Raw genomic sequence first — 22108 nt, 5'->3', positions numbered from 1 at the left:
GGGCTCTCTGCATCTCCCCGTGCAGCCACTGGGCCTCCCTGGAACCCGTGGCCCCTCTGGAGGCGGCCTGAGCCTTCTCTGCCCCCTCGCCCCCCCCCTAGCTCCTGGACACCTGGGATGCCTTCGTCTACCAGCAGCGAGAGGTCTCCGACTTCATCGTCTCCCGGCGCCTGAGCATCGTGGCTGAGCTGAGCAGCTCCCTGCAGGAGGCCACGTGGGAGCTGCAGGAGCTGGTCAACGCGGTCACCCTGGGCCGCTTCCAGGACCCGGCCCAGAACCCCCGCCTGATGGAGGAGCAGCTGATGCAGCTCCTGCAGCGCTTCCTGGCGGTGGTGGGGCGGGTCACGGACCTCTGCAACTCACAGCGGATCCTGACAGGTGGGGCGCGGCGGCCGGGCTGGGCTGGGCTGGGGGGAGAGAGGAGGGGCTTCCCCTGCGCGTGACCGGTGGCTCCGGGGCCTCCCGATGCCTTCTGCAGGGGCTCGCACGGACGTCTCCCTCCTGACCGGGCAGCAGGAGGTCATCGAGATCCACATCCGCGTCTGGCAGCTCTTCCGCATCGTTTCCGAGCAGATCAAGGAGTGGAAGTGCTTGGCCTTCGTCAAGGTGAAGGGGGAGGCGGAGAGGCTGCAGCCCCCTCCCCTCCCCTATGGCATCCCCTCGGGCAGCGACACCTTGCCGGGGGCGGGGGTTCCTTTGGCCAAAGGGTGTTGGCCACCTGCTCACTCAGTTGTGTCTTTGACCCCTGAGCCTGACGCGCCCCCCTCCCCAATTTCCCCGCTTGCAGTTCAGCGCCCCCCTGGCCCAGGAGAAGACGGAGGAGTGGCAGAAGGAGGGGGCCCGCCTGGAGAGCTCCCTGCCCAGCCACCACCGCGTCATGCAGGCCTGCCTCTCGGCCATTGCCAACTTCCAGAAGTACCTGCCGTTGCTGCTGAAGCTGGGGAGCCACTTCCTCAAGATGAGCTGCTGGAAGGAGATCTTCGCAGGTGAGGCTGGGGGTGGGAGGGCGGGCAGCCAAGGCCGGTGGGGGGGCTGGGGGTGACTTGGGCTGCTCTCCGCTCTTTTCCAGTGATGGGCGCCAAGTGCCCCATGAACATGCAGTTCACCCTGGGGCAGCTCCTCTCCTACCCACTGCTGGAATACAGCGACGCCATCTTCAGGGTGAGCGGCTCGGCCCGCGACTGGCCAGGGGAAGCGGTGCTCTTCCGCTGGCTCCGGCCGGGCGGGGCTGCGGTAAAGCCCTCCTCTCCCTTGGCCACCAGGTCTATGCACACGAGAAAAGCCGCCACCACGCCAGAGACGTTCTCCTGCGCGTGCAGAGGGCCTGGGCCGAGAAGCAGTTCCGCCTGGTCAATTTCATCCTCAACGTGCCCTATCAGGAACCACAGCCGGAACGCTTCCGGCGTCCAGCTAGCGGCCGCCAGCGCGCAGCCAAGCTTGAGTACATCTCCAAGGACAGTGGCACCTTCGTGCTGTCAGGTGAGGCCCCGAAGGACGCACGCGAGTTTGGGCCGAGCTTGGGCCCTTCCCTGCTCTCCTACTCTCCCTTTCGTGTCCATCGCCGGTCAACTCCTCTCCTTTCCGGCGGGAACCTTTCCCGCTCCTTCCCCTCCCTCAAAGTGGGGGACGCGGGGAGGCATTTGGTATCTCAATTCGGGCCCAATGTCCAGACCACCCGCCCTTCCCCTTGGGCTGCACAGATACCACCGAACTGAAGGCCGCTGTGGAGCACAGCATCCTGATCCTGCAGAACATGATCCTGTCTCCCTTCTCTTCCGACATCCTGGAAGAGGCCAAGACCTGGGTCTCCACACTGCGTGTTTTTGGTGAGGCCCATCACCCCGAATCTCTTTCTCCTGGGTGGGTGGGTGGTGGGAATAGGAGAGGGGCTGGCCTGCCTCAGAAGCTGCCGAGCGGTGGAAGAGGAGGCCAGGTCCAGTGTGCTGTGAGGACTCGGCCAGTGTTGAAAGCCCTCTGGTGGGGGAGGGTGTGTGGATCCCCTTCCCTCCTCTTCCTCCTGGTCTGTCTCCTCTCACCCAGAGTCCCTCCTTAATGCCTGGGTGGGCTTCCAGCAGAAGTGGGTCTTCCTGAACATCGTCCTTTACGAGATGAACATCACCCTCCCCAGCGCAGAGCTGGTAGGTCAGGCTTGTGCCCGGAAGGATCGCCCCCCCTCCTCCTCTGGGGCACCCCCACCCCACCCCTTGCTCCACTCTCTTTTTGCCATTTTCCCACCGCAGGACTCTCGGTTCCAGCGACTGGATGCCCATTTCCGGGAGGTCATGCGGCTGACGTGCAACGATCCCCTGGTGCTGTCCAGTGTTCAGTTAGGGCCAGGGTCTAGCCGGGACAGCCGTTTCATTGGGGCCACGCTGCAGACAGCTTTCCGGGATGGCTCTGCCGACCTGCAGGCCCTCATCCGGGCCCTGGACTACGTCCTGGAGGCCACTCGGATGGCCTTCCCCCGCCTGTTCTTCCTCAGCAACGAGGAGCTGGTGGCCATGCTGTCCACCGCCAACGAAACTGCGGACGCCTCCGCTTGGGCCCAGCGCTGCTTCCCTGGAGTGTGCCAGCTGGACCTGCTCCTGCCCCCAACTTCGGAAAACGTGGACGCCGTCTCCGCCGAGCTGCCCCTGGTGCAGGTGGTCGGCCTGCTAGGCAGCCACGGCGAGAAGCTGAAGCTGTGTCACTCGGTGCCCCTCAGCCGGAAAGTGACCCAGTGGCTCTGCGTGCTGGAGCACCACATGAAGGAGTCGGTCTTCCACCAGCTGCAGGAGTGTGTGACCCAGCGCCTGGCTCTCAGACCGCAGCTGGACTTGGCCTTTGAGCGGCGCCCTGGCCCCACGGAGCTGCCCCTGCACTTAGTGGCCGAGTGCTGGGCGGGGCTGGGCAATACCTTCCCGACCCAGTGTGTCCTATTGGCCGAGGAGGCGCTGTGGCGGGTGGCGGTGGAAGAAGCCTTCTTGAACCGACGGCTGCGGAAGGGGATGGAGCTCAGACTCAGCCTGAAGCTGGAGGCCGTGGTCCACTACATCCGGAATTACCGCAGCGCCCACACCTGGAACCCGGAGCAAGACCACTTGGGCATGTTGTTGGGGGCCCTGATTGTCGTCACCATCCAGCAACGTGACCTCACCTCCCCGTTGCTCAAGCACGAGGAGGCCTCTGTCCACCACTTCGACTGGGCCAGACACCTCAAGTACACGGTGCACCTGCTGCCGGAGAAAGCCCGGGCGGCGGGGCTGCCTCCGAGTTGCTGCTGGGCGGGCAGCCCCCCCGGCTGCTGGGCCGAAGTCCTCGACAGACGCTTCCCTTACGACTATGAGTTCCTGGGGCCCAGCTCGCAGCTGCTGGGCAGCCCTCTGCTGGACAGGACCTTCCTGGGGCTACTGCTGGCCTTGGAGGAGTTCTGCTGCGGGGGCCTGCTGGGCCGCCCGGACGTTGGCAAGTCTCACACCGTGCGGGGCCTGGCCCAGTTTCTGGGCCGGCACCTGGTCGTGCTGCACTGCACCAGGCAAACGTCTATCAGCTGCCTCACCCGGCATCTCTGTGGGGCCGTTCATTCGGGGGCCCTGCTGCTGCTGGAGTCTGCCGAGCGGCTGGAACCCGCTGTGCTCTCCGCTTTCGGCCATCGCCTGGTGGACCTGCAGAGGATGTGCCTGAATCTCCAGGAGGGGAGCAGGACGACCTCCTCCGGCCCGCCCTCTGCCGTTTTCCACCCTGGCAGCACCGGTTCTGACAGCTCCGAGAGCTCTGAGGAGGGGGAGGAGCAGCCCGTGGGTCTGCCAGAGCTGGGCACCGATGAGGCCGAGCCCTACCAGCCGCGGGTGCTGGGAAACTTCCTTTTCGGCGGGAGGCTGCTCCGTGTGAGGGAGACGTTCGGTTGCGTGGCCACCCTGGAGTCCCTCCCGGAGCGGCTGCACCTGGCCCTGCGGCCCCTGGCGGTGCTGCTCCCAGACCTCACAAGGCTTGCGGAGGTCATGTTGCTGGCGGCCGGCTTCCGGGAGGCCACCCGCCTGGCGGAGAAGCTCTGCGCATTCTTGGAGCTGGAGAGGAGGCTCAACCCCGGGCCCTGCCACTTCAGCAGCCCCACCTTCATCCGGAAGGTGATTGGGATGGCCATCGACATCCTGTTCGCTCCCTCACCGCGGCAGGACTCTGCGCCCCCTGTCGCCAGGCCCTCCACCCGGACGGCCTTCTTCCTGGGCCTTGAGGAAGAGCCGGCGGTGGTGAAGGCCCTGTGCTGCTCTCCCTTGCTCACCGGCCCCGAGGGTCCTCGGCTGCACAACCTGCGGGAGCTGCTCCACGAGGTCTTCCCCAATGCCCCCCTGGCCCCCTCCGAGCAGCTGGCCCCTCGGCTGCAGGGCGCCCTGGTGGCTCAGTTGCAGGAGGACAAGCTGCAGCCGGACCCAGACCTCCTCCTGGCGGCCGGCCAGCTCTCCCAGGCGGTGCAGGGGGCCACCGGCATCCTCCTCCTGGGGCCCTCGGGGAGCGGCAAGACCACCGCCTGGCGAACCTTGTCTAAGGCCCAGAGCAAGCTGGCAGCCAGCGACTCTACGCCAGGCCTGCAGGGTTCCAGCGCCTGGGAGAAGGCGGCCTTCCGACCGGTCAGCACTGTTTGCTTGTGGCCCAACGCCCTGAGCGTGTCCGAGTTTGTGGGCCACCTGGAGGGCAGCCTGTGGCAGGACGGGGTCTTCTCCCAGATCTTGCAGCGGGCGGCCACCTCAGCTGCGGCCTGCGGGACCGGCGAGGGCAGCTCCCAGCAGTGGTTGGTGCTGGACGGCGCCGCTTGCCAGGAGTGGCTGGAGCCCATCTCGCTGCTCTTCAGCGCCAGGCCTTTCCTCAGCCTGCCCAACGGGCAGAGGCTGCGGTGCCCCAAGAACCTCCGCTTCCTCTTTGAGATGCTGGACGCCTCGCAGATGCCCCCCTCGGTCTGCACCCAGTGCGCCCTGCTGCACCTGGAGGGCTCCCGGCTGTGGCAGGTGCTGCTGTCCTCGGCCTTCGCCCCCGCCCAGCACCGGTATAGCCTCTCCCTGGAGGTGCTGGCCACGCTGCACGGCCTGGCCATGGAGCTCTTCCCGCCCACCCTGGCCTTCCTGCAGCAGCACTGCTGCCCGGCCCTGCTGCCCCACGCCCACCCGCAGCACCCGCTGGCCCAGGGCGTCCAGGAGACCACCGCCTTTGCCCGCATCTTCCAGGCCCTGCTGAAGCACTACATGCGTCGCGACCAGCTCAAGCCCCGCCAGGCTTCCAAGGCGGCCCCAGGTGAGGAGGAGGAAGGGGGCTTGGCTGAGTGGGAGGGGGCATGTGGAGCCCAGGTGACGCCCTCCCCCCCCTCCCTTCCCTTCCAGAAATCAGCTCCAGGACGCCCCCCGGCCTGGACGAGGCCTCCGCCCACCAACCCCTGCTGGCCCAGAGCATCTTTGTCTTCGCCTACATCTGGGGCTTTGGGGGCCACCTCCAGACCAGGTAGGGTCCCCCAAGGCCCCTCTGCTCTCCTCCCAGGCACAGGAGCGGGTGGGGAGGGCTGGGGATGAGGGGAAAGGGGGCTGCCCTTGCTGGCACCAGGCCGGGGCTGTTTCCGTCATCCGGGCCGTGGTTGTCCCCTCCCCCTCCGGAGGCACTGGGGGTGGGGGGCTCTCTCGTCTCCCTTCAAAGACCCTTCACTCCTCATCCAAGAAGCGTCTTCCGCTCTGACTGACTGGGAGGGGGAGGGGAGAAGCAAGAAGCACTCCCACCGGCTCTGTTGGATCCTGGCCTTGTTGAAATGTCCACCTAAGCACAGCAGGAGCAACGGCAGTTCTGGGATTTCGCCACGGAACCCCCACCCCCTAGGTAGAATCCCTTCTCCACCCCACCCCACCCACCCAACTGGACTTCTAGTTCCTTTGTCTTGGGAAAAGACCGTCTGTGCTGCTGGGAGATTTCACAACTTGACCTTGATGTCAACCGAAGGCCATCTTGCACTCTGGAGCTCCCCCCTCCTCTGGAAACCCCCCTCCCCCTTGCAGGGAGCTCCAGCAGGTGCCACTATGGGGTCAAGTGAAGCTTGCGTGCAGACAGCTGGTCAGTTGCATTCTCTCGGAGCGTCATTGAGCCCACCTGGAGGTTTGTCTGTGTCCGGAGTGGGGCAAATGGGTGGGTGGGGGGCCTTCTTGGAGCTTCCGAAGGGACCCCATGGTGGTGTCCAGACGCATTGGCACTACCCAGGGGACCCCGGGTTTGAGTCACGCCTTTCGCCTTCCCCGGTTTAGAGAACTGTCCCCTACTAGCCTTGGCTTGAGGACTGCCCTGCGCCTGGCGCCTTGCCGTTGCCTGGTGGACTCGTGGCTGCGCTCGGCTGTGCCTCGTGGGCGTGCCCCTGCTCCCTGGGCTTTGCCACATGGGGGGCTGAGGGGTGGAGCCTTTCGGGTCATGGGAACATTGACCTTCAAGCCATGAAGGACTCCAGAGGCCCGCCTGGCCTTGACCACCTGGGTCACCTACACTTCTGTCCCGCTCTCATTCCAAAAGGACTTGGAAGAAATAGCACAGTTAGACCATCTGGGGCACAGTCGGAAAACCTGCCAAAGCAATAACAATGGAAGACATACACAATTTTTTTAAAAACAGAAAAGTGGAGGTGTGTGTGTGTGAGAGAGAGAGAGAGAGACCAAGCCAAATGAGGAGACTGGGTCTCTGAAAGAACTCCAACTTGAGCAACTATTGAGAAAAGAACCAACAGGAACCAGACGCCCCCCCCCACAATGTGCGTGCTGCCCCATACTTCCAACAGCCTCCTGTGGATATGGAACCCCGGGGGGGGAAGAGGAGCCCACCCCCAAATACTTCTGTGGCTGTTTACAAAGCAGGGGAGGAGGACCAGCCTCACCTGTGATGTTTAGACCAGAGTTGGCCCATTTGTCTGGTGTTGAGTTCTAAAGTCCCAGAGGCAGGTGACCTCTTCGTTTTCTATCTCTTTGTGGTCTACTTGTGGTCCCACAGTTACTTCCTGCAATGTATCAGTGCCCCCTGGTGGCTACTCTCTCTTGCCGTTGCCTGCAGCCAGTCTGTGCAACCTTTTTGCTGCGGCTTCGAAAGAAGCATCTGCACGAACCCTGTGAAGGTCCAACCAGGAGAGCAACGAGGAGGAGCTCACCAGTGTCCGTCTGCAAAGGGCTGGAGCTCCGTCCAGCGAATGAAGTGGAATCTCACAACTCAAACTCTGTCTGTTTGTGGATCCACGATGCTACGGAGGAAGAGGCTGGCACCATGGGGACGCAGCCCAAGATGTCCCCTTGGTTTGCCCTCCAAGTGCAAACGTTGGATTCCTGGGTCAGAAAGCGGAAGGTTTAGAAGAGGCAGAGGTCAAACCAAGTGCAGGAAGAAGAGTAGCTCAGCTGTCACACAGCAGGAGCCCCCGAAGAGGAGAGGGCGTGGGGGAGGGGTTGGCGGGAGAACGTGGGGCCCTCGTGATGTTGTAGCTATTACTGAAGCCTGATGGGCTGGATCACACACACGAGTGCCCACACCCATAATTCAATGCCCTCACCCCCTGTGCCCGCCTGGTGCTGCCCTGCCCCCCTCATGTGCACGCACGACACCCCCATTTCCCACAGACCCATTGTTTTCCCTTCCAGGGCTCCAGAGCTTCCCTGCAAAATGGCCTCCCCCAAAATGGCCTTTCCCCCGACTTCTGGTGGCCCCTTTCTCACCCTCCCCAGGCTCCAGAGGCCGAAAATGCGCTCCCAGAGCCTCTGCATGAGTTGAAAATTAGCTGGCCAGCGTACACATGTGCACTGGAGCTGACCTGGGGCAACAGATAGGTCAGATATGGCTCCACGCGTCACCTGTGGCACTAGCACCATAGGTTCACCACCTCTGGTTTAGAGTTGCCAGCACTTTGGAAGACGGGCAGCCCTGATTCAGAAGGCTCTCGACAGACCTGAGCGCTAGGCCCTATCCAACAAGACGTCCTTCTGTGGTGAGAAAAATAAGGTCCTGCATCTTAAACCCAAACGGGCAGAGGAGGGGGTACTGAACCTGACTCAACAAGCGTTACTGTGAGAGGACTATACAGGTGTCACTGCTTACGTACAAGTCCATGGAGTGCTATGGCAGGTGCCCAAAAAGCCATCACAGTCCTAGGCTGCCTCAGCAGAGGTCGTGGGGGATCGTAGCACTGCTTGGCCTACTGCACTGGTGGAGCCAGACTTGGAATATAGTCCACCCACTTCTGATCCCCCTGGTTCCAAAGAGATGCGGAGACCCCCTAGGAAGAGCCCAGAGGGGAGCAGCAAAGGGGTCTGGAGGATGAATCACGCAATGAATCACAGCGGCCTTCCACAGGGAAGAGCCCCCCCCCCCCGTGTGTGTTCTCCAAAGAGCCCGGGGGCAGGAGGAGGAGCAAGGGGTGGAAGCTCGTGGTCCGAAGGAGACTCCACCTGGAACGAGGGCTTTCCTGACAGTGAGAGGGAGGTTCCCAAGAAAAGCGTCCACGCTCATTTGTCTGGGGTGCCATAGGGACACCTGGCCCTGGAGAGGCGGTTGGACCAGAAGGACCAGGCTCCCTCCTCCGTCCTGGGTTTCCCCTCGAGGCCCCCGCGGTCTCCTCCTCCGACTCTCCCGGCCCTATTAGCCAGGTTCTGTTACCTGCTGTGCCTTATTGTCTTTCTATAGGCGCCGTGTGGTGGCGGAAGGCTTTGCCGTGTCTCTGTTCCCCTCCTTCAGGGTGGTTGACCATGTCCGCTTGACGGGTGCTTGGGGACGGGAGGGGGTTGCCTGGAGACTATTTACATAGGATATCTTGATATTATTGTTATTATTGTTATTGTTATTTAAAACTTACTATAGCCATCCACTTCCATAGCCGCTAGTGATTTACAGCTACAGACCCAAAACAATTAGAGTCAACAGAAACAGAGGCAGCCCACAGGCAGCCTGCGCTAAAACCATCACACTAATAATGAAATCCAACCTGGGCTCCACAAGCGCATCGAGGCCGGGCCAGGGCCCAAACTGGGCCTTCGGTTGATGGGGTGTGTATCAGAGGTGGAGAGGCCCTTTGAGCACTGGGTGCAACGAAGTTTCACTTTAATGGATGCTGGTTAGTGTGCGATCAGAGTGACAATATAGTTAGTCTAAGTCTGGGTTCGGTGTTTTTCTGAACGCCGGGAGGAAAGGCACCGTCTGTATTTCAGGGGGGGACGGGGTCCCAGAGGTTGGGCTGCAATGGGAGAAGGCCTACTGCGCCCCTTCGCCCCATAAGAGGCCAAGGGGTAATAGAGGGAAGGTACCCGTGGTGCCACAACAGAGAAGGCGGGCAGTAACGGCGAGAAACAGGGTGATCCTTAGGTATCCAGGCCTTTGCTATAAAGGACTTTACAATGCCCAGCACCTCGACTGGAACCCAGAAGCCGACTGGCAACCAATGCAGTTTGCGTAGTGCTGGTGACGCTCGCGTCTACTGAGGGATGCCCAGCACATTCTGGTGGCCACAGCACAGTAACGGAAGGGCAGCAGCTGGTGCAAAGGCTGTCCTGGTCACCACTACCCCTTACCCCTGGAGCAGTGGGTGAGAGTCCAGAAGTACCCCCAGCCCAGCCAGCCCCCAGTCTTGGCAGGGGAGGGTCCTTCCAGTCCTAGATCTGGGGTTCCCAACCCTCCCTTCATCCAGGACAGAGCTGATACCTCTAGGACCTGGTCAGCAGCCTCCCTGGCTGATCCTTGCGCAGACTCCTCACCTCACTCCAACTTTCAGTTTGCAGGGAAAAAGCCTAAAGACACATTTGCTTGGTTGACCAAATCTGAGGAGTGCACAGGCAAAGCAGCCCCCCCCCAACACCCCCCCCCCAGGGTAGCTACATGGCTGGTGGTGGTGGTAGGGGCAGTGGCAACGAATTTAGCCTATTTGTCATTGGTCAAAATTGGCTCCCAACTTTTGTTGGTGTTTGAAGAAAGGGTCAACGCACAGGGGCTCAGCGATAAGGACATACAGCAGAGACACATAAGGCCCTTTGCCTGGAGGAGGCCCCGCTGGAGGCTGGGTGTTGTTCAGGAAGTGGGGGGCCCAGGCCCTCGAGGCGAGGGGCAGGCGGAGGGAGGAGAAGGGGGCCCCTTTTGGGGTCAAAGCTTACTCTGGGCCGGCCGGCCTCCTCCCTCTCTCTCTCTCTCTCTGCATCCCAGGTACTGGCCTCTCTTCGACTACTTTGTCCGCCAGGCCCTCTGCAACAGCAGCCAGTCCATCCACCTCCCTGCTGCAGTTTCAGCTTTTGACCTTTACCCTCTGGCCGAGGACGGCACCCTGGGGCCCTTCAATGGCCGCTACCTGCACAGTTACCTCAAGGCTCCTCCGGTGGGCTTCTCAGTGTTGCCACAGGTAGGGTGCAGTCCGGAGGGGGCCCTCCCCCCTTCCTGGTGTCCTGCAAAGCCTCTCTGCCTCCGTGACCATCTTCCCCTCCCCCTGCCCTGTAGCACGAGCGGGTGCTGTTTGTCCTGAACATGTTGCTGGGCTCGGAGCAGCCCATCCTCCTGGTCGGGGAGCCGGGCTGTGGAAAGTCCACCTTTGCCGAGATGCTCATGCAGCCCAGTTACCTGTTCCACCGGGTGTGCCTCACGCCGGTGTTCAGCGCAGTGCACCTGCGCCAACTGCTGCACCGGCGGTCTCAGAGCATCCTCCGGGAGAAAGGCCTCTTCCCCACCGGCAAGCCCACCTGGGGCACCGCCAGCAAAGGCCGCTTCCTCTTCCTGATGGAGGACTTGCACCTGGCCTTTGTAGGTGAGCTCCCCTCCCCTCCCTGCCCTCTCTGCCCTCTCTCCCTCCCTCCCTCCCTCTGAGAGCCTGGCAAACGCCGCCCGGGCAGGTCCCACGGTCTTCCGCCTCCTTCCCAGATCCGGTCCGAGGCACCAGCCCTGTGGTTGAGTCCCTGCGCCAGACCCTCACCCTCCAGCAGTTCTACCACGCCGAGACCCTGGAGCTGCAGCAGTGCCCAGCCACCGGTTTCAACTGCTTTGGGACGCTCTCTGTCCCGATCCCCGGCAGCGTCCCGCTTTGCCCCCGTTTCGGCCGGCTTTTCAGCACAGTGGTGCTCCCAGCCATGAGCAGGGTCTCTTTGCTCAGCATGCATATGGACACTGTCTTAAGCTGGCTGGAGAAATTCCCCCTGCTGACCCGGCACCATGACCTGGCCTCCGCAGTGGTCAGGGCCACGCTGGACAGTTACGAAGCCATGAGGAGAAGGTTCCAGCCCTCCCCCGCCTGCTGCCTCTTCCAGTTCTCCTTGCACGACGTGGCAAAGGTGATCAAGGCGATGCTCGTGCTGCGGCCGCGTCCAGGGGTCCACCTGAGCACCCCGCTGGAGGACTCCGGTCCCAAGGGGTCGAGCCCCAGGCGCACCTCTGCCCTGGGCAGGTCGGCCGTGGGCACGGGGTACACCGCCGTCCTCAGCACTCGGCTGATCATCAGGCTGTGGATGCACGAGAGCCTGCGCACGTTCTGCGACCCTCTGCGCGGGAGGCAGCAGCGGGAGCTGTGCGAGCAGATGCTGCTGGAGATCGCCACCACCCTCTTCTGTGCCAGGCACTGCGCCCTGCGGGTGGTCCCCTCCCTCACCTCCCCTGCTCACACACACACCACCGTTGAGCTGTGCAGTGCCTCCAACACCTGCCTGACCTCTGCGGTCCCTGTGGGGGGGGAAGAGGACCCCAGGGAGGAGCATCTCTTTTCGACTCTGCAGGCCGAACCTGAGGAGGCCCCGCACTGTGGGGCTGAGATCGGCTACCCGAACTCCTGGGACCCCGTGGAGCAGGCCCCAGCCCTGGCGCTGGACCCGCCCGACCCCTCCCCTTGGGAAGACGTGGCCCTAGGAGAGTCGGAAACCGAGGCCCCCGAAACAGAGCTCGAAGAAGTGGATGCGGGGAAGAGGCCAAGCAGCGCAAAGCCCAGCCAGTCTCACGCCACTCCCCACCGGTCTTTCCTCATGCGAGCCAAACGCCGCACCTCCGGCCGGAAGGACAGCTCTGGCCCGCTGCTGCCGCTCCAGCTCCTGCTCCTGCAGGGTGAGACCCCAGCAGACATCGTCTTCAGCAAGGACCTGGGCCCCGACTCCCACGGTCCCACGGCACACAACCCCTACCAGGAGAAGGTCTGGAGGACCCTGGAGACGCAGCTGGGCTCCTGCCTGCCCGCCGACTTCTTGCTGTGCTCGGAGGTTCTGAAGCACGTGGTGCGGCTGGCCCGTTTGCTTTGGGGCCCAGACAGGCACGGGGCCCTGGTGTCTTCCGTCCGTTGCACCGGCCGGCAGTCCCTGGTGGCTCTGGTGGCCCATGCCACAGCCACTACACTCGTGGACCTGCCGGCCAGCGCCAGTGAGGCCGAGGCATTGGCGCTGCTGAGGTCGGCAAGCTGGCAGGCTGGGATCACGGGGAGGCGCGTGATGGTGCTGGTGCACTCGGGGGTGAGCATGGCCGTCCTGCACCAGATCCTGGCGCTGATGACCGAAGGCACCTGCCCTGGACTCTCCCAGCTGGACGATTCCGTGGCCATCATCCAGGCCATGCAGCAGGAGAACCAGGGCATCAAGCGCAACATGCGGGAGGATCTCGTGCTGCAAAAGTAAGGGAGGGGGGAGGGGGGAGGGGGGAGGGGAAGCGTCTTGCATCAGAGCTCCTTCTGAGCAGCCCCCCCCCCCCCCCGCTGCTGTGTGGTTGCGTGTCTTGCAGGTTTTTGCAGTCAGTGCGTTCCAACCTGCATGTGTTCCTCCTCTTGGGGGCTCCCGGGTCCTTGGCGCTCCCACCCCTCACGGCCACAACCTTGGCTCATTCGCTCTGCAGCTTGGAGGTCTACCAGAACTGGAGCCAGGAGTCCCTGCTGCAGGTGGCCTCCAAGCGCTTGAAGGGCCACTTCAAGAGTGCCACGCGGTTTGCCCGAGGTTGGTGCTGGCCAGAGAGGGGGCTTCCCTTCCTTTGCCCCCATTTCCTCGCTTGGCACTTGGAGCGCCAGGCAAGCCGCCCAGGGGCTGAGCAGCGTTGAGGGGTCCTGGCTGGGCTCCCCACACGCCTGAGCTGCCCACGAAAGAGCGGAAGCCCAGCCCGGCCTGCCAGATCCTGGCCCCGGAATCCCACGGCTGCTGCTCTTCCCCTCCGGTCTCCCGTCCCGTGAGGCCTCTTTTGGCACCCTTTCAGCCCCCCTGGGTGGGTGGAGGCTTCAGGTGTAGAGGGGCCCCTCCTCCACCTCTTCTCCCTGTGCCTGAAGGGTCCCTGTGTCTCCCGCCAGAGCCCCTCTCCTTGCACGCCCAGAAGGACCTGCTCCACCACACGTCCCTGGCTGCCTCCCAGGTCCACTGCTCGGCCGCCGAATACGCCTGCTCCCTGGACCACCGCCTGCCCCTCGTCAGCCCCAGGAGCTTCCTGGATTTCCTGGACTGCTACGTCTGCCTGTCGGAGACCCTGCAGGAGCAAGTGAGCCGGAGAACCGAGCGGTGAGCCTCTCCCCTCCCGACCACAACGCTTGGCCCCAGGGTGGCCCCAAACGAGGCGGGAGATTTGCTTTTTCTGGCAAAACGTCCTTGTACCAGTCTCCCTTCCCCGCTTTCTTTCAGCAAACCCTCTGCCAGGCCCGCCCCAGGAAAGACACACCCCCCCCCCCCCCGAGGGCTGGGAGAGTCCGGCTGGGAGAGTCCAGGGCTCAGTTGGGCCTTTCGCTTCTTCCCGTAAAAGAGGCAGGGGGCAGGAGAGCTGGGTCTCCCACGGAAGGTTCCCCTCCTCCCGGCCGTCCCTCCCTCCCTCCCCCTCAGGGCCCCCGGGGGCCTTGAGCACTGGCCCTCCCCTTGTTCTTCAGCCAATCCGGTGAGGCTCAGCTGCTTTGAGTCCCAGGGGATTGGGCGGCATGTAAGTCAGGCCAGCTCCATTCACTCCCCGTGGTCCTCCCAGGGTCTTTCCCACCATTCCTTCCTTCCGGCCTTCAAGCAGACGTGACACGTTCCTCCTTATAACCGGTCAGTCTCCGGCTTGACCGCCTTAAGAGTCCCTCCTCTGTTTCTCCACCTCTAGCAGCCCAGTTCTCCTCAATTACACATGATTTTAAACCGTTTTCTGCTTTTCCCTTGTTAAACCAAAATGGAGTTTGATGTATTAATTTTTCAGAGCCAGGCCCTGTGCTGTGCCATGCTATGCAGCGGTGCAGGCCCTCATTGTGGGGGTCTCAGGGGGTCCTGTCCCTCTTACGTGGCCCCCATCTCGGAGCAAAACGAAGGGCTCCCAATAACCAGCAGGGACTTCTTCTGGGCCTGCAGCCCCCAAAAGAGGGAGGGAGAGGGAGGCACCTGCAGGGCCAGCTGGCCCACGCGACCCACCCCACCTCTTTGGCCAGCGTTGGTCGGTCGGTCGTCCCATCAGCTCACTGGCAGGGGTGTGTGGGGTTGTGGGGCGGGCTGGGGTAGACCCCTGGAGTGACAGGCCTTCTGCTGCCCCCTGCAGGATGAAGCTGGCGTTGCAGAAGATGGGGGAAGTGAGCCGGAAGCAGCAAGAGCACACGAGGGACGTCCGAGCGCTGCAGCAGAAACTGGTGAAGATTAAGCAGGTGAGTGGCCGAGAAATCACCTGGAGCTCAGAGCACAGGTGCCGGGCAAGGGCCAGGCCGGTTTCAGGAAGGGCAAAGCACACCGGGGATCTGATGGGCAACTGGAAGAGGGGAGCATGGTCCTTCCCCAGGGTCCTCTGGCTGCCTCAGACTCCAGCCCCAGGAAATCGAGGCAAATATATTTATTTTATTTTATCTTATCTATTTGTTTGTAAAAAAAGTAACAATAAAAGAGGACAATGGAACAGTAGGTCAAGGAGGGTAGGCACAACGGTGCACTTACGCACGCCCCTTACAGACCTCTTAGAAACAAGGGGAGATGTCGACTGTAGAAAGTCTACGGGTAAAATCTTTGGGGAAGAAACCAGAGAGTCGGGTACTTCATTCCAGGCGTCGATCCCTCTGTGGCTGAACTCGTACTTACTGCAGTCAGGTTTGGATCCGTTTACATGGAGTTTGAATCTATTACGTGCTCGTGTATTGCTGCGGTTGTAGGTGACGTAGTCACTGACAGCAAGGGCATATTATGAACGTAATTGTAAATTGTCTAACATTTCAAGTGTGGTGGAGCTCTGTGTCTTTTGTTGCGAGTGGAGGACACCTCTTGTGAAATATTTCTGGACTCTCTCACTCTCTCTCTCTCAATGGGGGTTCCAGGCAGGAGAGCTATATTCCAGAACTGGCCTAACCAATGTTTTTTAAGCTCTGGTTAGCAGTGCAATGCTGCCACGGAAGAAGCCACGGAAGATTAGATTAACAACTCATAGTGCCTTTTTGGCAATGTTGTCGCAGTGGGCACTGGCAGTTAGGTCATTGGATGCGATTACTCCGAGGTCCTTGACAGAGTGAGGGTCATCTACAAGTTCGTTTCCTCCAAGTTTGTATTTTGTGTTCTGATTCTTTTTGCCAGTGTGTAAGACAGAGCATTTGTTGGTTGAGATTTGAAGTTGCCCATTGTTTGACCATTCTGCTACTTGGTCAAGGTCCTTTTGAAGGGTAGCAGCCCTATCAGCGGTGTTGCACGTGAACCCCGCAGGGAACCAGCGGAGGGACCTCAGTCTCTGCTTTCATGGTGGTACCCCTGGACATGCCACTGAGGCCCACCGTGGGAGCCCAGGGCCAGGGGACTCGGCAGACGTCTCTCTCCAGGGCCAAGCCGGAGGGGCTCAGGAGTGCCCAAGGGGTCGGCAGCAGGCCAGGGCATTGCGTGGCCCTGATGCTCTTCACTCGCAGCCCCCCTTTCCTGGCTCTCTGCCCTCTGGGGGACCTCAGGGCCAGGGCGGGCACAGCATCTGAGGTGGCCCAGTGTTGGAGGACCCAGGTTGGCGGAGGGGGCTGCCCCTTGGCGCCCCATTTCAGCCCCTCCATCGCACGGGAACAGACGGGCCCATAGCATCCTGCTGCTCTTGCGCAGCTGCCTTGCGTGTCCATAGAGGGTTGGGCGCAGGTGGGCTGGGGGCTCGGCTTGGCTCCGGATCCTATGCCAGGGAAGTCCATCACCTGCCTCCTGATCCCCTGTTGGATGTTTTCATGGTTACCATTTCATATCTTATCTATTGGTTTTTTGATTTCACCAGACTTGCTGCTGCTGTACGCCCTGGGTGGCCAGCTACAAACACCCCACCCCACCCCCACCCCTGGCGGTGGGACCGTCCCATCAGCTTCCAGCTGGGACCCAGGAAATGGCAATCGGACAGGCCCTAACGGTCTCCTCGAGATCCTAGCAGCATGCACTGGGGGGGGGGGGGGAGTTCTTCGGGTTAAAGGAGAACTTGGGAATCGGCCCATTTGGTCTCTGGTTTATTCATCATTTTAGTTTCCCCCCCCCCCCTCCTTTTCTTTAGATTTATCTTTTACCTTATATAAAATTCTCAGTATAAATTAAGAAAGAATGAGATTACTCTTTCAAATTTTCTAACTTTTTCTTAATTTGCATTGTAAATTGGTATTAGCTTTTACGTAATGATTCATAGGTTTTTTTTACCAATTTATTAACTGTGTTGCACTTAAATGGCAGTATGTAACATATACATATACATATACTTATTGTTATTGTGAGGGAGTTTTATTAGAGGGCAGCCGCAGCATGAGGGGTACATAACCAGGAGATGATCTTGGATAAAGACCCCCGGAGGAAACACCGGGGGCCAAAGAAATGTGGGGACCTGAGCTGCCCAGCCCCAAACGTCCCTGGAAGTTGAGAGGGAAGGGAAGGAAGAGGTGGGCAGACTTGTAAGGGTCTCTAATTATTGACCTTTATTATTGAAGCTATAGCTGCAGTCGGTCTCCCGGCCTGCTTGAGGGCTGGGCAGCTAGCAGAGCAGAGCCCCCCCGGGAGGCCTGAAAGGACCCACACTCGCGGGAGCTGCCGCCCTGCACGCAGTCGCGGCTCCCTTGGGCGGGACGATGCCTAGAGAGGAGGCAGCCCCCGGGGGATGCTGGGGAACCGCCCAGATCTATGGAAATGAAAAAGAGGGAGGGTCATGGCGGGTCCTTGTTCTGCTCCTCCTCCAGCAAATGACCCAGAGCCAGAAGGAGGTGGAGCGGGAGCAGGAGGTGCTGAAGCAGCAGGAGGTGGAGTGCCGGAAGTTCGAGGCGCGCATCGATGTCCTGACCAAGAAAAGAGACGCGTTGGAGAAGAAGAAGGAGTTGGCCATGAAGAAGGTACTGCTGGTGGTGGTGGTGGTGGTGGTGGTGGTGGCTCGCTCCGGGGCTTGTGAGCCGGCAGTGGCGCTCGTGTGTGCACTCGCGATTGTTATTCCCCACGCCAGATGTCCCTCCAACCTCTGGGGGCTTTCGCAATCAGGAAATGCCCTCAGGCGCTCAGTTGAGCTTTGATGGAATGGAAATGGAGCCCGTGCGAAACCTCCGATCAGATAGAACTGCTATAGCTGGTGAAAAGAAAGAAAAGATAAGAGAAAAGAAACTGCATAGAAAGAGATTAATATACAAACTTATCTATGCAAGTATGCAACTATGGGAGCAATACGTTGAGAAAAATATGGTAAATATCTCTCTCTCTCCGATTGAGACTCTGAACGAGAGGGCCATGTAAATATCCCAAATGTATGTTTTATCTATATATTTTTCTCTATTTTTGTTTTGTTCGTCTTTGTTATGTTTGCGTATGTTTAAATTTGTTTTTTAAAAAAAGAAACCTCCAATCAGGTGAAGGACCTGGCCTAGCAGACTGGCTGCCAGTTTGCAAAGCAGGGCCCCAATGCCCCCCCCTCCTTTTTTCACATCACCTGTCTGAACTGGATGAATACAGATCACCAGGACCACGGATTACACCCTAGATTCCTAAAAGGACTAGCAGATGCCATCGTGGAACCACTGCACCACATCTTCCACAAATCCTGGAACACAGGGGAATTACCTGAGGTTGTGGTTGATGTGGTTCCCATCTTCAAAAAAAAAAAAAAAGGGGGGGGGAGGAACAGACCTAGGAAACTACAGACCCATCAGCCTAACATCAATGTCTGGGGAAACACTGGAAAAAATAGTTAAAAACCAGACCTCCCATCATCTAGAAACAAGTAAAGTAATAACCAGCAGTTGGCCTGGGTTTGTTAAGATGAAATCATGCCAGACAAATCTCATTTCATTCTTCCACACTGTGACTAAATTAGAAGAGCAGCAAAATACTGTGGACATCATAGACTTAGACTTCAGCAAAGCATTCGACAAAGTCGACCACAATCCATTTCTTCGTAAGCTAGAAAAAATTGGGATAGGCAGCTACACAACCAGATGGATTAACAACTGTCTGATTAACCATACTCATTGAGTAGTCCTCAGTGGATCTAAATCTACATGGAGAGTAGTAAGCAGCGAGGTACCACAAGGTTCCATCTTAGGCCCATCATCATTATTATTATTATTATTATTATTATTATTATTATTATTATTATTATTATTTCAATTTGTATGCCGCCCTTCTCTGAAGACTCGGGGCGGTACTCTTTAATATCTTCATAAAAGACCTAGATCGGTGATGGTGAACCTTTTCTTCCTCGGGTGCCGAAAGAGCATGGGGGTGCACTATCGTGCATGCATGAGTGCCCACACCCACAATTCAATGCCTGCGGAGAGCAAAAATAGCTGCCCCACCCCTCGGAGGCCCTCTGGAGGCCGGAAACAGACTGTTTCCCAACATCTGGTGGGCCCAGTAGGTCCATGTTTCGCCCTCCTCAGACTCCAAATGCTTCCCTGGAGCTGGTGGAAGGTAAAAACGCCTCCCCCACCCCTTGGAAGGCTCTGGAAGCCAAAACCACCCTTCCAGAGCCTCTGTGCGATCCAAAAATCAGCTGGCCGGCACACAGAGGCATGTTGGAGCTGAGCTAGGGCAACGGTTCGTGTGCCAGCAGATATGGCTCCACCTGTGCCATAGGTTTGCCATCACTGACCTAGATGAAGGAATAGAAGGGGAACTAACCAAATTTGCAGGTGATACCAAGCTGGCAGGTATAGCTAACACCCCAGAGGACAGGCTCAAAAACCAGATGGATCAGACTTGAACATGAAATTAAATGCTGAGAAAAGTCAAGTCCTACACTTAGGAAAGACGAACCCAAATATACACATAAACTGGGTTCAATAGTGACTGGGGGGGGGGGGATCTTGGAGTCTTGGCAGACAACCAGCTAAGACAACCAGGCACCAGTGCACAGCTGCAGTCAGCTTACCACAAAAAGGACATTGAAACTCTGGAGAAAGTGCAGAGAAGAGCAACCAGGATGTTTAGGGGACTGGACACTATAACATACAAAGAGCGGCTACAACAACTGGGCATGATCAGCCTAGTGAAGGGCCAGGGGAGACAGGATAGCCGTCTTCCGATATTTGGGGGGACTGCCCCAGAGAGGAATGGAGGGGCTCAGGCTGTTTTCCAAGGCACCCGAAGGCCAGACAAGGAACCACGGATGGAAGTTGACCAAGGAGAGATTCAACCTGGAAACAAGGAGGAACTCCCTGACCTGCGGAGGTGGTGAGAGCTCCAACACTTGAGACTTTCAAGGAGAGATGGGACGGACACTTGTCTGAAATGGTGGAGGGACTCCTGCTTGATTGGGAGGTTGGACTAGATGACCTCCAAGGCCCCTTCCAACTCAAATGATCTAATCTATTGTGACCTACAAGCCCTCGCGCACAGGGTCATGAGCATCGTGAAAACACGGGACTAAAATTAAAGACATGAGAGACCCACAGACTGAGGGCAGCAGAGAGAGAAAATCTGCCCCAGAACTGACAACAAAGGGGGTGCCGGGATGGGGGGCTTCTGCCTGTTAGGGTTAAGGGTCAGCGGCAGAGGACAAGCAGCCGAAAACTGTGGGCCTGGAGGAGATGCTCCAACGTTATAGAATGGAGCAGAGTAGAACCACTGTGTTGGAAGGGACCTCGGAGGTCTTTGAGTCCAACCCCCCGCTTAGGCTCTGGGCTCGCTCTTCCCTGTGACCTTCTCGAAGGGAAAAGCCTTCGGACCCCCTAAGGAGATGGTGGACGGCCAAGAAAATCGAACCCGTAATGGAGGGGGTGCCGCCAGAGCGCTCTCTCTGGGCTCAGGCCCTCCTCTTCCAGACCCACGTTGCAGCGTTCTCCCTGGGAGAGGCCGTGGAAGGACAGGTGGGGGGCACTTGGAGTGAAAAACAAGAGGATGAGACCTAATCTTAAAAAATACATTATTTGGAGAAGGGAGCGAGAAGCGTCGGCCTCAGTTTAAAGTGGTGAGGGTCACGTCAAGGCAAACGATCCTTGCTGTGCTGGCAACAATGCCACTTTGGAAAGATGGTCTGTCGGTCAGTCAGGTGGCACCCGGCCCGGTTCCACGGAGGCTTCACTTCTGGGGGGGGGGGGGCATCTGTCAGAACCCTCCTCCCAGCTTCCCTTCCCTCAGAGGGTCCTGGATGAAAACCGCGTGTTCGGGTTCCTTTCACGGCACTGGGCCCGAACAGCACTGGTTGGGGTTTTGGGCGGCCTCTGGTGGGAGGGGGATGGGCAGGTGCTCTCGCTGAGAGCTCGGAGGCTTTGGGACCCTTGGACCGGGGCCTGAGTCGGGCTGAGCCTTGTGCTAGGGGTCCCTCCGAGGCTGGTTGCAGCCCTCCTTGCTTGGGGGCGGGAGGTCTGGGCCCTGCAGGCCGTACATGAAGCCAGGGGCTCAGTTGATCTGTGGTTGCAGGGGGTGGGGGGCGCTCCATGGATCCCTGGAAGTGAATCTCTCTTTTCTTTGGTGGCGCCTCAGCCCCCCTCCCTCCCTCAGGGGACGCAGACTGCTTTCTCTGGTGGGGGAGAGGGGGCTTGAGGGGGCTGTCATGAGACGGCCATGGCCAAAGCCAGACCATCCCCCGGAGCCCTCTGCGGGGCAGTGTGGCCTCACACGTCGGGCCTGGTGTGCCCAGCTGCTTTCCCAGGGATTGCCTTGCGTCCCTGCCTCCTTCTGCTCTGGGCCCCCAGGTGGCAGACCAGGCCAAGCCATAAACCTCTCCCTGGGGCGGCCCCTGGAGACAGTTCCGGCTCTGCCAGCTGCATCCGCTTATCAGTGCGCCAGTATTCGTGATGCTGGGAGTGACCCGTAACACCCCAGAGGCCGTAGCAGGGGAATGCTGGGGCCCTCCCAAGTGCACACGCGCGCACACACACGCCCAGTTGCACCCAGCTCTTCTATCAGGGTTGGCCGGGGGGGCATGTTGTGGGTCCCTCTGGCCGCACCCAGGAGGAGCGTGTGCCCTTTGGAAACCACTGAATCTGGGGCTCCCTCTGTGGGGCGGGGGTGGGGGGCCCCATGTGCAGAGCAGAGCGAGAGCCTGCCCAGCCGCCTGCTCCTTTCCAGGTGAGCCAGGACTACAAGGCCGCCCTGGCCGCCCTGCGCCTGCAGGACATCGAGGAGCTGCGCAGCTACCGGCAGCCCCCTGCGTTGGTGGTCCAGGTGACCGAACCGCTCTGCCTGATGTTCCAGGTGGAGGCCCGGTGGGAGAACGCCAAGCTTCTGCTCAACAGGGAGGACTTCTACCAGGTGAGGCCTCTCCCCTCCTGGTGCAGCTGGGCGCCCTGCTTGGCCCTTCCTGGTTCCCCAAAGGCTTAACGTGGCCGGTGTCACAAGGACTTTATCCAGAGAAAGCAAATTGCATTTTATTTCTTGATCTCTTGTTAAATTTGCTCCCTTTATTTTATATCCACAACTATCCAGTGAGGTGGGCTGGGCTGAAAGAAAGCGGGGGGGGGGAGGAACCAAGCACCCAGTTGATGTCGCTGCTCGGGACTGTCCGTGTGGCCTCTGGCCCTTTGAGCACCAGGCACAGGGCGACTTTCAAGGCAGCAGCCACTGTGGGAGAGAGTGGCCAGACTCATGGCGGAATCGTGGAGTGGAAGTATCTCTGCTCAAGGCAGACCCCCTCCCTCCATGGCAGCCCTTCACCCAGCCCCCCCCCGAAGACCCTCCTCTTCCACCCACCGGCCACCCCCTGGTCTCCCCCCGCCCAGCCCCCCTTCCTTCGCTCCTGCATTGCCTGCTGGGGCAGCAGAGAACCCACCCACTTCCTTTTCTGTGGGGTG

At 59.8% G+C, this 22108-nt stretch overlaps 1 protein-coding gene across 1 annotated transcript in view; it reads left to right on the top strand.

Moving 5' to 3' along the window:
• Window positions 1–22108, top strand: part of DNHD1 (dynein heavy chain domain 1) — a 38347-nt gene that overhangs the window by 8522 nt on the left and 7717 nt on the right. Inside the window, 17 exon segments of the mRNA XM_070749399.1 lie at window positions 102–378; window positions 479–606; window positions 788–986; window positions 1070–1161; window positions 1263–1479; window positions 1701–1826; window positions 2041–2138; window positions 2241–5265; window positions 5352–5469; window positions 10165–10357; window positions 10453–10756; window positions 10870–12592; window positions 12700–12908; window positions 13253–13457; window positions 14455–14557; window positions 17072–17221; window positions 21387–21569. Coding sequence (XP_070605500.1) covers window positions 102–378; window positions 479–606; window positions 788–986; window positions 1070–1161; window positions 1263–1479; window positions 1701–1826; window positions 2041–2138; window positions 2241–5265; window positions 5352–5469; window positions 10165–10357; window positions 10453–10756; window positions 10870–12592; window positions 12700–12908; window positions 13253–13457; window positions 14455–14557; window positions 17072–17221; window positions 21387–21569 — 7350 coding nt within the window.

The sequence above is a fragment of the Erythrolamprus reginae genome, chromosome 4, assembly GCF_031021105.1.
Source record: "Erythrolamprus reginae isolate rEryReg1 chromosome 4, rEryReg1.hap1, whole genome shotgun sequence".
In the NCBI taxonomy this organism is placed as follows: Eukaryota; Metazoa; Chordata; class Lepidosauria; order Squamata; family Dipsadidae; genus Erythrolamprus; species Erythrolamprus reginae.
This window is presented reverse-complemented; position numbering and strand designations above follow the sequence as displayed.